Below are 15,054 nucleotides of genomic sequence, written 5' to 3'. Positions count from 1 at the left end.
CCTGTGGGGCCGTATTAAACCGGAACACGGGCCGCAATTGGCCCGCAGGCCGGACTTTGGACATGCCTGTATTAGACACTGATGCCAGCTCCTTAGTGGGACCACCAGGAAAATCACCCTCAGGGAGGAACAATACGTGTGCAATTTGGCCTTCTCTCTCTGCCTATATTTGCTCCAGCTACCTTAGAAAGGGCTATGACCATACCTCAGCCCTCCTGCTCCATTTCCCCAAGAAAAGCTACTAGTCTTTTCAAGCAGGTGTGAGAGAGAGACTTACACACACTCTTTGCGCACGGTTGTGGAGCTAGCTCCCTACAATCTGCCCCCGGAGCGGAAACCCCTGGGAGCGCAGGTCTCCGCTGTGTTTACTACAGCGCTGCGCCCGGTGTGAGCGCGGAATACACCCCCGAGTGGCCAGCTGCTGCTGCCCGGGGTGGGGACAAGCCATGCGGACCGCCCGACAGAACCCATCCAAAGAACTCTCAGGGGGCAGCCGTGGCTCCCAGCTGCGAACAGAAACAGGCACGTGCTTGCAAAAGCAGGCGGCTGGCGGGGAGAAGGGGCTCGGCGGGGAGTCGGTCAGACGGGCGCTTCGCTCCCCTGCGCGGCCTCTGATCCTCTCCCTGCCTCCCGGGGGTTGGGCGGAGCTGGGGCCGCTGCTCCCTCCCCGCAAAGGGAGAACCCAGCGGAGCTTGTGTGCGCGCGCGCGTTGGCCCGGGGCGCTGAGAGCAGGCTGCCGGGCAGGGCTGGGCTCAGGTGGGAGCGAGACGCGGTGTAAACCCGAGCCAGACGCTGAGGAGCAAAGCAGGGGGAGGGAGAGGGAACAGCGGCGGCTCCACGCCCAGGCTTGTTGTTTAAAAAAGCACCCACAAGGTGTGGCCGCGCCTGTCCTGCGCCAGCGGGGAGGGCACCGGACCGCGCCTCCTTCACCACCACCCGCCGCAGCCCGGCTCCCTGCCACTGCTACCCCAGCGGCTCCGACCTGGGCACCGCGGAGACAGACTCCCGCGCCGGGCAGGGGCTACTTTACCCTCTCCGCTCAGTTGCGTCCCCGCGCCCGTTTCTTCTGCTCCCCTCGCTACCTCTGCTTGGCAGGCCCTCGGCCTCCCCTCCCGCTGCAGGCAGCCGCCCCCCTCTGCGCACCTGCCCATTTGCACCCCGCGCCTCTGTCCGCCTCCCGGGCAGACCCTCCCGCTAGGGCCGCCGGCCCCCCTGGCGCCCCCTGTCTCCGGGCCCGCTGCTCGCAGGTGGCGCCGCAGCCCCGACCGCCGGGAGCCGGCCTGGCCGTGAAGGATTCTGCTCTGCGCGCTTCGTCCTTCCCGGTGCGCTCACAGCGCCCCTGCCCGCCGCCATGAGCATGAACGGAGGGTCCCACCCGCGGATCAACACCTTGGGCCGGATGGTCAGAGCCGAGTCCGGGCCGGATATGCGCTTCGAGGCGAACTCCCATATGGTGGGGGGCGGCGGCGGCACCAGCGGCCACACCACCCACAAAATGTACTACGTCCAGAAAAACTACGGCCAGGACCTCAGCTCCGATGGATACTGGTAGGTGCAGCCGAGCGCGGGCTGAGCAAGCACCTCGCTGCTAGGTTGAGCGCACAGGGGGGCAGGGTGGGATAGCAGCTCAGTCCGAGAAAAGACCGAGCTCTGCAGTTGCCATAAATGCCTCCCCCTGTTCCCCTTCAGGCACTGTGGATGCACCAAACCCCTTCCCAATGCAAATGAACTTTGAAGTTTGGAACTTGCTGCTACTTTTTTACCTGTTGGTTTTCATTTCGCCTTAGTAGTTCTTGTTGTTTGTTTGATTGCTATGTTTGGGCGGGGAGAAAGGAGAATAAAAGCTCCCTGCAGGAAGAGGGAGTTGTTAATAAGTAACTTATTCCATGTGCAGACAAGATTTTTTTTTTTTGGCCTAGACGTTTACCTGTTAATATATGAAACCTTCACCTTACTAGTGTTTTTTGATTGCTTTATGTGAAATGCAAGAACATTTATGGTGGTTATCATCTCTAACTCTGCAGGCTTGCATTTTACTTTCCTCTGGAGTGGACATCTAGGCCTCTTCAGAAGCCAGATAAAGCCCTTAGCAATTTTTCCATGCCCCCACTATTTTGTTGTTTATGGGCAAAGCCAAGTTAACTATAATACAAAGAGAAGGTTCATTCTCTAGTAATCCTAAAATGGAATACAAAAATCCACTTTTGCATAACTGTGCAATGCCTATAATGTGTTTGTGTGTGGGAGGAGGGGGGTGATTTTCTCTTGCTTTGTTTCTGCGACTCTGGGAAGGGGATCAAGTAGCCTTATTGTGTTTGAAGTTTGGATGCATTGTTCAGAATTTATAAATTTACCAAACGCCCTTTAGTCTGTTTCTGTAAGAAAGTCAGGCTTGAGGTAGTGGGGTTCTGGCTCAGTATGTATCCAGAACAGGGAAGTGGCGGGGTTGACAGCTTGTGTTGAAGTTTCCACTTTCAACAGTATAAAGACTCCTGTAATGCCCTTGGTCTGCTTATTGAGTTGCTCTTAGCATTCTGTCAGATGCTTTCAACAGTTAGGAAAAGCAAGTACAAGTGGATTGTCTAGGTGGACAAAAATTAAACAGCTAGTTTAGAGTTAATTTTTACTTTTCAAAACCTGGGTCCCCTTTTTTGTGTTCAACTTGTAATAAAGCAGTTTTGAAAACTGTTTGCATGCTGTGTAATTCAGAACATTTTAATCTCCTTTCCCCATTCTTCATATTCTCTTCTGAAATTTCTCTGAAGAAAACCCTTTTGTTTTGTTAGTCTATAAAGTGCTACCAGACCATTTGTTGTTTTTTAAGTTTATCCTTTAAAAATAAATCACTCTTAGTTGACCTTTGGGTTGAGTGGAGGTAGTTCAGAAAGGGTGTGTCTACACAGCAGGGCTTAACTCAAAATAAGCTACACAAATTGAGCTAGTCAATTGCACAGTTTATTTCAAAATAGCTTATTTTGAAATTGGGAGTGTCTACACAGCACTTATTTCGAAAGAAAGCACTCTTCCTCCGACTTCCCTTACTTCTGGTACAATGGGGGTTACAGGAGTCAGAGTAAGAAGTCCTCCATCTTGACAGTATTTTGACATTATTTCGAAATAACTGCCTGCGGTGTAGATGCAGAATAAGTTATTTCGCAATAATGCTACTGTGTAGAGGTACCCTAATACAATATTTTCATAAACGCTTCTGGCTTATTGTAAATGCTGTGAACTAGGTTTAAAGTCAATTCACCAGTTCGTACTATTTACAGTTTATTTGATCAGAGCTTGCTATCTTTTTTTTTCCTGAGTAATTTTTGTGAGTCCTTTGAGAGCAAGTGAAGACTAATTTTAATTATTACTTGGATCACTTTTGTATTTCATATGGAAGCTGTGTCTGGAGGACTTAGGTAGTAGGTAGAACCATTACAAAATGGCATAGTTAGAGCAGGAAAATTTCCTTAGGGTAGATGCAATTAATCTGGTACAAAAGAGCATATACCTGTATATTCTGTTCCTGTTTGTTGAAGTGAAATTAACTATGCCGATACAAAGCACTGTATATGATATGCTAGGGCTTTTACTACCATAACTATGAAAGTGAAAAATTACAGCTCTTACAGACAATGTTGTGCCTGTACAACTTTTTTTACATGTAGATCAGACCATACATCTGTTACTAACTTCTGCCAGCCACTATAATTTAAGGCCTCAAGTTTGTAACGGATTCTATCAGATTAGACCCCTGTATTCCCAAGAAGGATTTCTTAACACAGTTCTGATTATTAGCCTCGGTTCTAGTTATCAAATTCTGCTTTTCTGAAAACTTAGATTCACTATGGGTTGGAATTTGGCCCTACCAAATACTATTAGACTGGTCAAAATGTATGTAGAAAAGAGCTTTTCAGTTAATCCTTTTGGTTAGTGATTCACATGGCTGAAAAGTAACATGCATATTTTATACTTCAATCATATATTGCTATTGCCTGTCTGAAATAAAATCCTATTCTTAGACCATGTCTATATTTACCCCTGAATCAACACTCCGGAGGTTGATCTTCTGGTGTTTGATTTAGTGGGTCTACTAAGGACCTGTTAAATAGAATGCTGAGTGCCCCTGTTGGTGCTGGTGCTCCTATTCCTCTTGAGGAGTAAGGGAAGTTGAGGAGAGCACTTCTCCTGTTGACCTCCCACTGTCAGGATGGCACCAAAGTTTGAATAAGGTGTGTTGACTCCAGCTACGCAATTAACATAGCTGGAGTTGTGTATCTTAATTCAAATTTATCCCCTACGGTAGACCTGGCCTTAATTACACTTGAACAGATCTGGAGTAATTCTATAAATTTATCATTGATTTAATGATGTCATTGACTTCATCTGAGTTGCTTTTGCTATTTTATGGTGAAACAGAGTAGAATTTGATCTGCTCATTTTGTTAGAAGCACATTCTCATTCCTTCCCAGTAACATGCTAAAGGAACTAAACAGGTATAAACAAACAAATAAGAATAAACAAACTGTATTCAATCAAGTACCTCCATAAAAGGCATTTTGAAGTAAGACTACTCAACTCGCCATTTGCAACTCTTCTTAGATACATATGTTATCCACTATAATAAATAAACAGATTATCTATCTCCAAGAATTGGAAGGGACCAAAGGTCATTATGTCCAGTCCCCTGCCTTCATAGCAGGACCAAGTATCATCCCTGACAAATTTTTGCCCCAGATCCCTAAATGGCCTCTGCAAGGATTGAACTCACAACCCTGGATTTAGCAGGCCAATGCTCATACCCCTGAGCTATCCTTTCCCCTGAGATAACCAATGTTATTTATTGTGAATTATGTATCCAATATTCCAGTTCTTAGTTTGTTCATTTTATTAATTTTTGTTCTTTTTTTTATGTGCCCTTATGTCAAAATTAAACATAATTAATTGTTGTTACAAACCAATATTTTTATTGCACATATTGCAATAATATAATACCTATTGTTTGAATTTTTCAATTGATATACAACTGTAATAATGCAACATTTTACCAGTGGTGTATAACATTATTCAGTTGTAGAATCCTTTCGATTCCTTTTGGAATCTGCTATACTTCAACTCTGAGATACACAGGCAGTGTTAAATTCTTAATGCTTTCTTCTGCCATCAAGAGATCAAAACAAATTAATTTAATAACATTTAATAAGATATAGTTGCAAATTAGTAGAAGAATACACTCCTTTACTCTAGTCCATCCTTCATGGGTTTTATCCCATGTGAGAGTTATTCCTAAGTTTCTCGTGATTTGAACCAGAATAATGAGAGGTTTTTGGTTTACACTTATATTCATTTAATTTCTTTATATTTTCATAATTTCATAAAGTGTATAGGCATAATTTATTTTAATTTGGACTTGATTGAGAGTGCTATTGTTGATGGTCTAAGCATCCACATCCTTTCATTTCTTCTTAACATCATATCCTTGGTTTTCATATCTCTTTATGGACAAGACCACAATCCTGCAAGGAGTTCAGATTAAAAATACTCTTGAGATCTCCCAGTGGAGTCACCATAGAATCCTAGTCCTGCTGTTTTGGTCCCATTTTTATGAGATGCCATGTCTAAACTTCATGTGAATACAGGCATGCTGGAATAATTTTGATAGTGTGGTGCTAAGAGCCATCGAACCAAACTTTAGCAGTCACTTTAATTGACACTTTTTTTCCTCATCCCCTTCTCCCCTCTTTTTCTGCTTTATATTTGACCCTCTGTGCTTCTTTCTGTATATTTGTTATCTGAAGAACTGGGTTGTGCCCACAAAAGCTCATGATACTAACTGTATTTTTTGTTAGTTTGTAACTGAAAAAATGTAAACAATAAATGGTCCTGCAGTACTTTAGAGACTTAACACGGCTACCCCTCTGAGACTATTGAACCAAACTGTAAACTCTGTATATAATGGAAATTGCTTCAAACCAGGGGATGTGGTAGAACCTCTACTTCTAGCACCTATGTGTGAATCGGAAATTAATGTTAAGAAAAAGATGAAATGCATTTGTCCAAAATGTTTGAAATGTTTCTCTTCAAAACATTGAATATCTTTACTCCAATCTGAGGAATATTTTTTTGCAAAGGTTGGTGTTTTTAAAATCAGCAAGGTGTTTAGCTGGTGTGTGTCCAGAAAATACAAGGATGTTTTTGTTACTGTATAGCTAGAAAATAATTAGCAATTTATCCTAAAACTGTGCTGTTTGCAGTTTCCTCATTCAAACTCAGAGTTCTGCTTGTAGCAAATCTGCAGGATCAGGACCATAATCTCTTCAGTCAGTTTTCAGGCTGGCAGTTTGTAGCCAAATTTCAGTGGAGATGTTAAACTACCAATACCAGATTTTCTTTTTTAAAATTCAAAAGCTACTGTGCCTTAGTCTTAAAATCAATAGGATTACATTTTGGGGCCCAATCCTGCTGCTTTGGGGCTTACACCCCTCCCCATACCTTATTTGCATTGAGTAACATCTTACTCACAGAGAAATGCTATAGGCACTCCCTACCCTTAGGGCTGAGTGTGGTTTTTTTTGCAGCATTCCCAGCTTCTGCTGTCTTGGGAACATGGGATGAGCTTGAGTCCTGAACGTAGATACTGTCTGACAATTTATCTGGCTAGTGGCCAGTTTATCAGACAATTGTCTATTTAACCCTTTGCTATTTAGGGATAAAAGACAGTAGCAAATTCTGCAATTTCACTTGTCATTTTGAAGATCAGAAAAAAATTCACTCTGTAGCTAATTATGAAGCACATTATAGTTGGCTGCAAATCCAAATTCACTTTAAATACATGAGCTATTTTGAAATGTACTGTAGCACACACCCAGCAAGTTGCAAGGGAGTGAGAAATCCACATTCCAACCTTGAAGTAGCTTGCAGGGTCTGGCAGAATAACAAACAGTAAACTCAGCAGAAAAGTCTGGAGTTTCCTTACTTCCTGCCTATCAAGCTTTTTGTGGTTTACAGGGCTTTGGCCAATATGAATCCTCTCCACTGATAAGATAGCTACCCCTTCAGACTCCAGTTGTGAGTGAAGAGGGAGGGCCCCAGCTGTAACTAAAAGAAAAGATCAGGATAGAAGGTATCCAGGATCAATTTACCAAGCACATATCAAATAAAAAGCTAATTACTGTCTGTATGTCAACAAAAGAAGAAAACTGCAACAAGGAATGGGGTGGTCAATTGGGAGTTGTTTGGGAAATGAGTAAAAACAGGTTGTCCCTTTCATAGTAGGAGAGTGGGTGAGACCACTTCCCTACAAGCTGTCTTCCTAGGGGGAAAAAAAGCCTCCTTCAGGTGATGTATATATTCTAGTTGTAGCCCTATCAGTCTCTTTAAAATGACGCTTCTGCTGCAGGAAGTACCGTATATTTCCTGGGTCTTCACATGAGGCGTGTGACACCCTTTCCCCCCCTCCCCCTCCTCCTCTCCCGGGGCAGCAAGTTACAGCACTATAAAGTAGGGATATTAAATTTAGATTAATTAGCTAATTGAATAGTCAATGCAATTCGATTAGTCGATAAGGATGCCTCTGCCTTTGAAGAGTTGTAGCAGTCTGGCCCCGTGCTTCCCCCTCCCCACGTGCTCAAGCAATCCCCTGCTGGCCCCGTGCTCCCCACAGTATTTCAAAGTGTAAGCAACCCATGGAGCCCAGGGTCAGCTAGGAATTGCCTAGCTGCACTTGGGCTCCACGTGACACTGCCGCTGTGAAGCACCCCCTTCTTCCCCTCCCCCTGCTTTGCTACCTCTTTCTGGTAGAGACACAAGGGGATGGGGGGAAGCTACTAGTCGACTAGTGTGTTGACTATCTGATAAGTATTCGTGTACGGATAGTCAACTAGTCATTCACATCCCTACTGTGAAACTCCAGTGGGAACCTGGCTACAGTGCTGTTGGCTGTTCCCTCTGTGGAGGTGACTTACATAGAGCACTGGGAGAGCCCTTTCCCTGCGCTCAGCCTGTGGCCAGGCTTTGGCTATGTCTACCCTGCCCCTGTTTTGCACAAAAAATATGCAAATGAGGTGAAGCATGGACTATCGCTGCACCTCATTTGCATAATTAATGAGGCTCTGTTTGCGCAATAGGCTTTTGCGCAAGAGCCATTCTTTCTGAAAAACTGTGGAAGAACGGCTTTTGCACAAGAGGGGGGGTTTTGTGCAAAAATGGAGCCTCATTCATTATGCAAATGAGGCACGGCGATGTTCCATGCTTTGCTTCATTTGCATATTTTTGCACAAAATGGGGGTAGTGTAGACATAGCCTTTCAGTTTAAAGGGCTGTTGGGGTTGCACTTTAAACCTTTAAGTGTAAACAGAGCTGAAGCTTGAGCTTTGGGCTCAATTCCATGCCCTTTGAGACTTAAGAATGGGAAAGACAGAGTTGTGTTGGTAAATGTTAGTGAAGTATAATATAGCAAATAGTGTATTTAAGAAGATGTTGTTCCTAAGGCTTAATCATCTATGTTTCAATCCTGAAGACTGCCACTGAAGTCAATGGGTGTTTTGCATGGGTAAGCTCTCCAAGATGGGTGATATCCTGGCTCTATTGAAGTTGGTGGGAATTTTTCTATTGACTTCACTGGAACCAGGATTCCACCCAATTTTTCTCTAGGACAGCACTGAGGGTCTGATCTTGTTAGGTGCTGAGCCTCCTGAGTTGTGCTCTCTCATGTCCTGTTGACTGGAGGATGTTCACAATCTGTCAGAAGGTGTTCAGCACCTTGCAAGATCAGAGTCTCTTTGGTGAGGCTTGTCCTTGCAAACAGTAGCATGTGCAACAAATATATGTTATGTTGAAAATGCTGTTATAACATTCCTGATCTTCCCCCCCACCCCCCATTCACCTTGGGGGTGGAAAAAACAACAACCTTGTTTCACAGTATTTTGATATTTGGTTACATCTATGTTAATACTGTGTCTAGATCTATTGATTTTTACATGCTCCTCTTCAAAATATTTCTGTTGTATGTGAGCATATACAATTTATAGCAGGTCACACCTTTTGTTACTATTTGATGGAGTACATCTGTGTCCAAGTTCAGGAACACCTGTTGCGAGCAAGCAGCAAATATAAGGTTGTTTCGGTTGTTTAAACAACGATTCATACAGTGACTGATCTTGGAATTTATATTCCAGTTCGGGTTCTTATTAATTGCTGTTGAGTGAGCATATCAAATAATGCCTTGATGAATCTGTTGCTTGTTCAGACAAGTTTGAAGGACTGAAAAAAAAAAACAAAACCCACCATTTTTTTCTTAAGTGTTGGCTCGTTGCATATGACAATTGCTTGAATCTTTGAGTGTGATCATAAAGATCACTTTAAAAATTTGTTTTAATTTTAACAGGAAACATGACTTCTAGGAGGGAGGGGACAACCGTTTAACTTATTTACATGGTGTTGCCCCTTTGGTGTGTGTTGTCTTACACACAAGCCAGAGTTTTGGCCCTTGTGCTTCCCTTCAGCGCTGCTCTCCAGGTGTAAAGGGGCTGTAAAGTTGTCCTAAGGTTTCTTGAAGATACCCACTAGATCTACAAATAGTATCTGCCTGTGCAGCTGCTCCACCTCACCTCTCTTCACTGTGTGTGGGAGTGCTGCTACACTCCAGTCAGTGTCCAGTTGGCAGAAGTTAAATCAGCCCTGTGGGGTTGTACTGGGACTGTACTGGTCTTCAGGAGGTCCTGGGCCTGAGAGGACTGCAAAAGTGCCCCTCCCCATGTTGGTCATTGTGTAGCGAGACCAGCTCACCTGGACTTAAGGCTGAAGGCTTACGTGTTTACAAAGGAGAAATCAATTATTTTCAAAACACGTAATGTAAGAAATCTTTAGGCTATTCAGATGTTTCTAATAATAGTTGTAATGAGAGACACTGGGAGCTGAAGAACAGGCACAGAACTGTAAATAAGTTTTTGCTTGCTTCAGCTCTATTGCTGACTCATTGTGTGGCCTTGGGAAAGTATCTCTGTCTCATTTGAAAAGTGAAGACAGTAATCCTTTCTTGTTTTCCTCCCCTAGAAGATGTGAGGCTTGTGGTTAGTAACAGCTTATTGGATTGGGTGTGTGAGGTGCTGTACACGCAGAGGTAAAAACATGGTTTTAAATCTAAGAATAATGGCCAGATTGAGACCAGCCCTTCAGTAGGCACAGGGAACTACTCATGAAATCTCCTTCTCCTTCACAAAGACTGTTCAGAGCAGCAATCCCTGGGGAGGGAGCTACCTCTTTGCTCCCACATAGAGAACCATGGACTAATGTAGCAGTGGACAGGAGCAACTTCCATCTTCATGAACGAGCAAAGGTCATGCTTTGAATGAACAAGAAATAGAACGTGGAGAGATTCTGCAGAACTCCTCCTGGTGTTCCTGGAGTGGTACATGTCAGACTTTTTACAACATACATTACCCTGCTTGGTGTTTAAAAACTGCGTTTCCTCCCCTAAATCAGATCATTTTGATAGGGATGCATATTTTTACATAAGCATAAAATGCTCCTTTGCTATTTGAGGCTATTTTAATAACATGCCTTTGAAAGACATGTTTTTAAAGTCAGAATAAATATTCTTGTTTAAGGCTTTGAGAGGTAATTAAAAATATGAATTGATAAATCATTCCAGGTCTGATTCACTATTTCCTGACTCTGGTTTTATGTGCCTGTAATTCCATGACTTTTCATTCACTAACACAAATAAAAAAGTAGAGTAATTTAATGGTGAATTAGGCCCTACATGCAAATTTTTTTACAAAGTCAGTGTATTCTTGTTTTGAAAGTCTTGTCAGAAGACCTGATCTCTGATTTTTTTCCTTCTATTGAAAAACACAGGCTGTTGGATGTTGACAGTATGAGTCATAGATTCTTCTATACTAAATGGAAGAATGACTCTATATGTGATAGGGACCATCATCTAACTGTATTGTATGCGTGCACAGAGCCTTGGGTAACAGGACCTTGATCCCTAACTGGGGAGTCTGTGCATTATCTCAGTACAAAATAACAACAAATCCTTTCATTTCTATAAGTCTGTTTTATTTTAAACAATCTCAGAAGATGTGCATGTCAATATCAAGCTTCTGTAGCACTTTAGTTGGTCTGGATCACATCAGCATTAATTCGATCCTATTACATACAACCTTATGAGGGCATAAATGGATCTGTGTGCGGGGTATGTCAGTCATTTGGATGAGATGTTAAAAAAACTAGGTTTTGTCTTCCATGCATCCATATCAGATCCCACAAGAGTAGGATTTTGCCCTGGTTTCTCTGGCCCAAGCTTCTCTTCTCATCTTGGCTATTGCCTCCATCACAAGACTGGCTGTATGATTGCTAGGCAGCATGGATGGGATTTTCAAAATAATGAAGCATTTTCCTAACTCTGGTTTTTGAAACTACAACCCTCTGTTGCTTATAAAGTATAGTTCTAGAGAGTGAAAAAAATATAGTGTATTAATATGAGAGATTGCAACATGTTGATGGAAAGTCAGAGTGGTATTTAATCTTTGGTATTGTAAATGGTGGTGTGTATATATTTCACCAACTGCTTAGATTTGCTTGCTGCCACTGCTTTTCCTCGACTAGCGTGAACCTCCTGTGGTCCACTACACCACAGAATCTAGTGCCTCTGTGCTGCTGGCACAAAGCAGGGGAGAGTCCAGGTGTGTAAATTTTAGAGCGTATCATAAGACACAGTTTTGCAAATCTGTTATTATAGGGCTTGATCCAGAGTCCTCTGAAGTCAGTGGAAAGATTCAGAGGATCTTGACTTCAGAGTATGTGCTCATTCATTAGATGTCAGTGGGATTACGTGGGATGGAGATGTGAGTTTTTAGCAATTTGTAATGGGAAAATGCTATATACGGAGAGCTGGGTTAGTGCAGGAAATATATGTTTCTTACTGTCTCCTGACAGTGGTTTCTTTTTTTTTTTTGGTAGCAGTATATGTTGGGAACATGAATCTGGGAACAGTTTGAGCTTCTCTTGGAGTTCTGATTACATTTGCAAGGGATGATTCCCAGTTTGAAGCACCTCACCTATATTCAGCTTGCACTGTTTTGCTTTGGTGGCTGAATCCCAGGATGGGCAAATACTGGCAAAACAAACTTGTACACAGGCACTGTTTAGTCCCAGGATCTGGAGATGAATATACAGTAGATCATCACACCAAAAAGAATTCCCACTCTGACGCATCTACATAACTTGGGCATTCATGCTTAACACATCAGATAAATCCAGTAGCAGGTTTTTGTGCTTAGATGCCTGAAATTTTTTATTATTATTATTTATTATTATTGTTTATTTGGTAAAACAGGTGCCCATATGGTTCCCTTATTGTAATGACTTTTAGACATTGTGATAGTTTCAAGTATTTCCTCTGATACAAGGGTACTTGCTATTCCTGAACTTACTATTCCATTCCATTCCATAATATTTCACTTGGGCAGTAGTGACCTATATCTTTCTAGTTCTAATGTATGCTCATCCATAAAATAGCATGGGGTGTCTAGTATGCTAGCCGCTAGCCACATGTGGCTATATGGTTTGTTGAGTGTGGCTAGTTTGCTATAGCAGTAGCCCCCATAGTGGTTGAACTGGTTGAACACTATGGGTATTGAAGGCCCAATCCATCTCTGCATTCCTTGCACACTCCGAAGTTCAGGATCAAGTTCAAAATGTATATAGATTATAAGCAACTATTTGGTATATAATAGTCTTTGAAGAATTTAAGCAATTTATTGTTACTCTTATATGATGAGTGTGTCCCCCCGCTGCAGTCCTAGATCTCTGCTAAAATAAGATCTTTCTCCCTTACCAAGTACCAACTTCTGCATGAAGTCGTCATAAGCCTATGCTTCTAGAATTGCAGCCTGTTCCCATACAGATTGTTGGAATGATGACTCTGTAACATCATAACTTCACTGCAGGATAAAATAGGAGGGGCAGATGCCCTGTACTGATCTGTGTGAAGCCTGACTAGATTTATTTTTCCTGTTTCTCTCCTTAATTGTTAGGAATATGAATTTCCTACTTCTTTAAAAAAAGTATTTACATGAAAATCTAAATCGTACTGCATTTCATTCTACCATGTTATTTTCTCCCTCCTAGTCAAAATGGCACCTGTACCATGTCAAGACGTCAGAATACCATTCAAGAACTTTTGCAGAATTGTGCGGATTGCCTGATGCGTGCTGAACTTATAGTGCAGCCGGTAAGTCCCCTTTATTTTGTTTGTCATAAATTATTATTAATACTGTGTAAGTAATGGTACGTCATAACTCTCACACAATGTACTTCAGTTCAAAGTTGAAATCCCACTTTTCCTCTTTTTGCTGACCTTTTCAGATGTCCTGCTGAGGAAAGCATGCCTTTTGTCTGTTGGCCTGAAACAGTACGCATCCTTTCCAGATCTCACACTAGAAACCTGTACCTTTCACTTCTGATTGACTTTTGGATAGAGCTGGTTTAGAAAAAAATTAATTCCAATAATTAATTTCTGATTAAGAAAAAGGAACAGATTTTCTGTGAAAATTGTCATGGCCCATGAATCACACTAGCTCTAATTTGGAATGTTTGACTGAAACCACTGTCTGTGCAAACCCTCCCCGTAAATGCCACGGCCACTTATATACAGCCCCAAACTTGGCTGTATTTATTCAGCAGAGTGTTCTGAGCTGCAGTTTCTTTGAAAGTGAACCAGCCCTAGACAAAGCTGCTGTGTCCTGACTGGTAAGGAAGGTGTGATAGCACGTTGGGGTTTTCCTGTCTCCTGCACCCCCATAATGGCAAGGACAGACTCCACCAGCCAGTAGAATAGAGGGAGTTTATTGCTTCTCCAGGATACAGTAATCTGGTTACAGGGCAGGCCTAGGATGCCTCAGCCCCCCTTGAGATGGGGGAGTCTGGGCTCCTAAATCCCAGCCCATTGCCGAGGCTGCTTCCTCCATGATACCAGCCAGAAACCTAACTAACTCACTTCCAGCCCTGCCCCCAACCAGGGCTCTACTCCCCTTCTCATTGTTCCGCTCCCTGGGAGATAATTGGTCAGACAGGTTCGAGGCCCCCTTGCATAATGACTCACCCCTGCCCTGCTGGGCCGTGCTGCAACCAGCAGCCAGTGGAGGTCACTCACAACCCACTGCCCAGCATAGCAACCAGCAAGGTACCCCACGAAGGTTAAACTAGGAGGAGGTCTCCTTAGCTATCTCTCCTTAAATGGATCCATTCGTGTTCTGCTCTCTGCTCCCCCCCCCCCCCCCCCCCCGGTGTACATGCAGAGTTGGGCAATGGTGTGCAGTGGAGTGGTTCTGAATTTCCACTGGAGTAACTGGGTTTAGCCTGCCAGGCAGTGAGCACCCTGAATTCCCATTTGAAAGGGATTTCAGGCTGCTGAGCATATGATGGGATCAAGGTGACTGAGAATGAATTAAGTCCATGATTTCTCATCCTGCAGAGGATGTAAATACATTTGCATTTTAGGGCCCTCCACAGCCCTGTGGTCTCTTCCAGGGATGAGCTCTCTGGTTCGGAGCTTTGTTTCCTTTTCTGAGTTATTGCCTGTGTGTCCATGCTTTTAGAAATGTTGGTGCCAATGCAAATACTGTCTCTCTTTCAGTGTATGAAACCAAATATTATTCCAGTGCAGTTAAAACAAAGAAATGTTTTTTTCTGGCTCTGTGCCACTGTTTCATTTTTATTCTTTTGGAGCTAAAGAGTGAAGTCCATAAGAATTTTGCCTGTTTAAAAGGGGAAGAAAAAATGCATATTTGATTGTGCACCTATATGGGACTAGTCACAAGTAAGGAGACTGGTCAGGGATCCTTTACCTCTTGTGCAACGGCTGTGCACATTCTGGTTTGTGACTGAGGTAGCACTAACATTAGGGCCAGCCTCCACAAGCTGGTAGGGAAGGATGTGAGAGACTGGCCATAGCCTGCCTCTGGTCCATCGCAAGTGAATACAGCTGGCCCCATGCAGGGTGAGTGCATTCTGTGATTCTCAGAAGACACCGTGTTTCGCAATTCCCATTGGGGCATA

The 15,054-nt window shown here is 43.2% G+C and overlaps 1 protein-coding gene and 1 long non-coding RNA gene across 6 annotated transcripts in view; one reads left to right on the top strand and one right to left on the bottom strand.

The window, feature by feature from the left end:
* The window catches only part of LOC112543992 (uncharacterized), a 61,886-nt gene extending 60,035 nt beyond the window's left edge, over nucleotides 1-1,851 (bottom strand). For all 4 annotated transcript variants that reach the window (XR_012901658.1, XR_012901661.2, XR_012901657.2 and 1 more), the window contains exon 1: nucleotides 1,764-1,851. This is a non-coding gene — a long non-coding RNA (uncharacterized LOC112543992). The remainder of the gene's footprint in view (nucleotides 1-1,763) is intronic.
* DSP (desmoplakin) overlaps nucleotides 723-15,054 on the top strand; it is a 52,464-nt gene continuing 38,132 nt past the window's right edge. The window contains exons 1-2 of one of the 2 annotated variants that reach the window (XM_006138788.5): nucleotides 723-1,548; nucleotides 13,126-13,228. In XM_006138788.5, coding sequence (XP_006138850.3) covers nucleotides 1,352-1,548; nucleotides 13,126-13,228 — 300 coding nt within the window. In that variant the 5' untranslated portion in view covers nucleotides 723-1,351. The remainder of the gene's footprint in view (nucleotides 1,549-13,125; nucleotides 13,229-15,054) is intronic. The other variant, XM_075921286.2, reaches the window with a different exon arrangement.

The sequence above is a fragment of the Pelodiscus sinensis genome, chromosome 2, assembly GCF_052426305.1.
Source record: "Pelodiscus sinensis isolate ZL-2025 chromosome 2, ASM5242630v1, whole genome shotgun sequence".
NCBI classification, from domain to species: domain Eukaryota; kingdom Metazoa; phylum Chordata; order Testudines; family Trionychidae; genus Pelodiscus; species Pelodiscus sinensis.
Note: the sequence above shows the minus strand (reverse complement) of the source record. Positions and strands in the feature narration are given on the sequence as shown.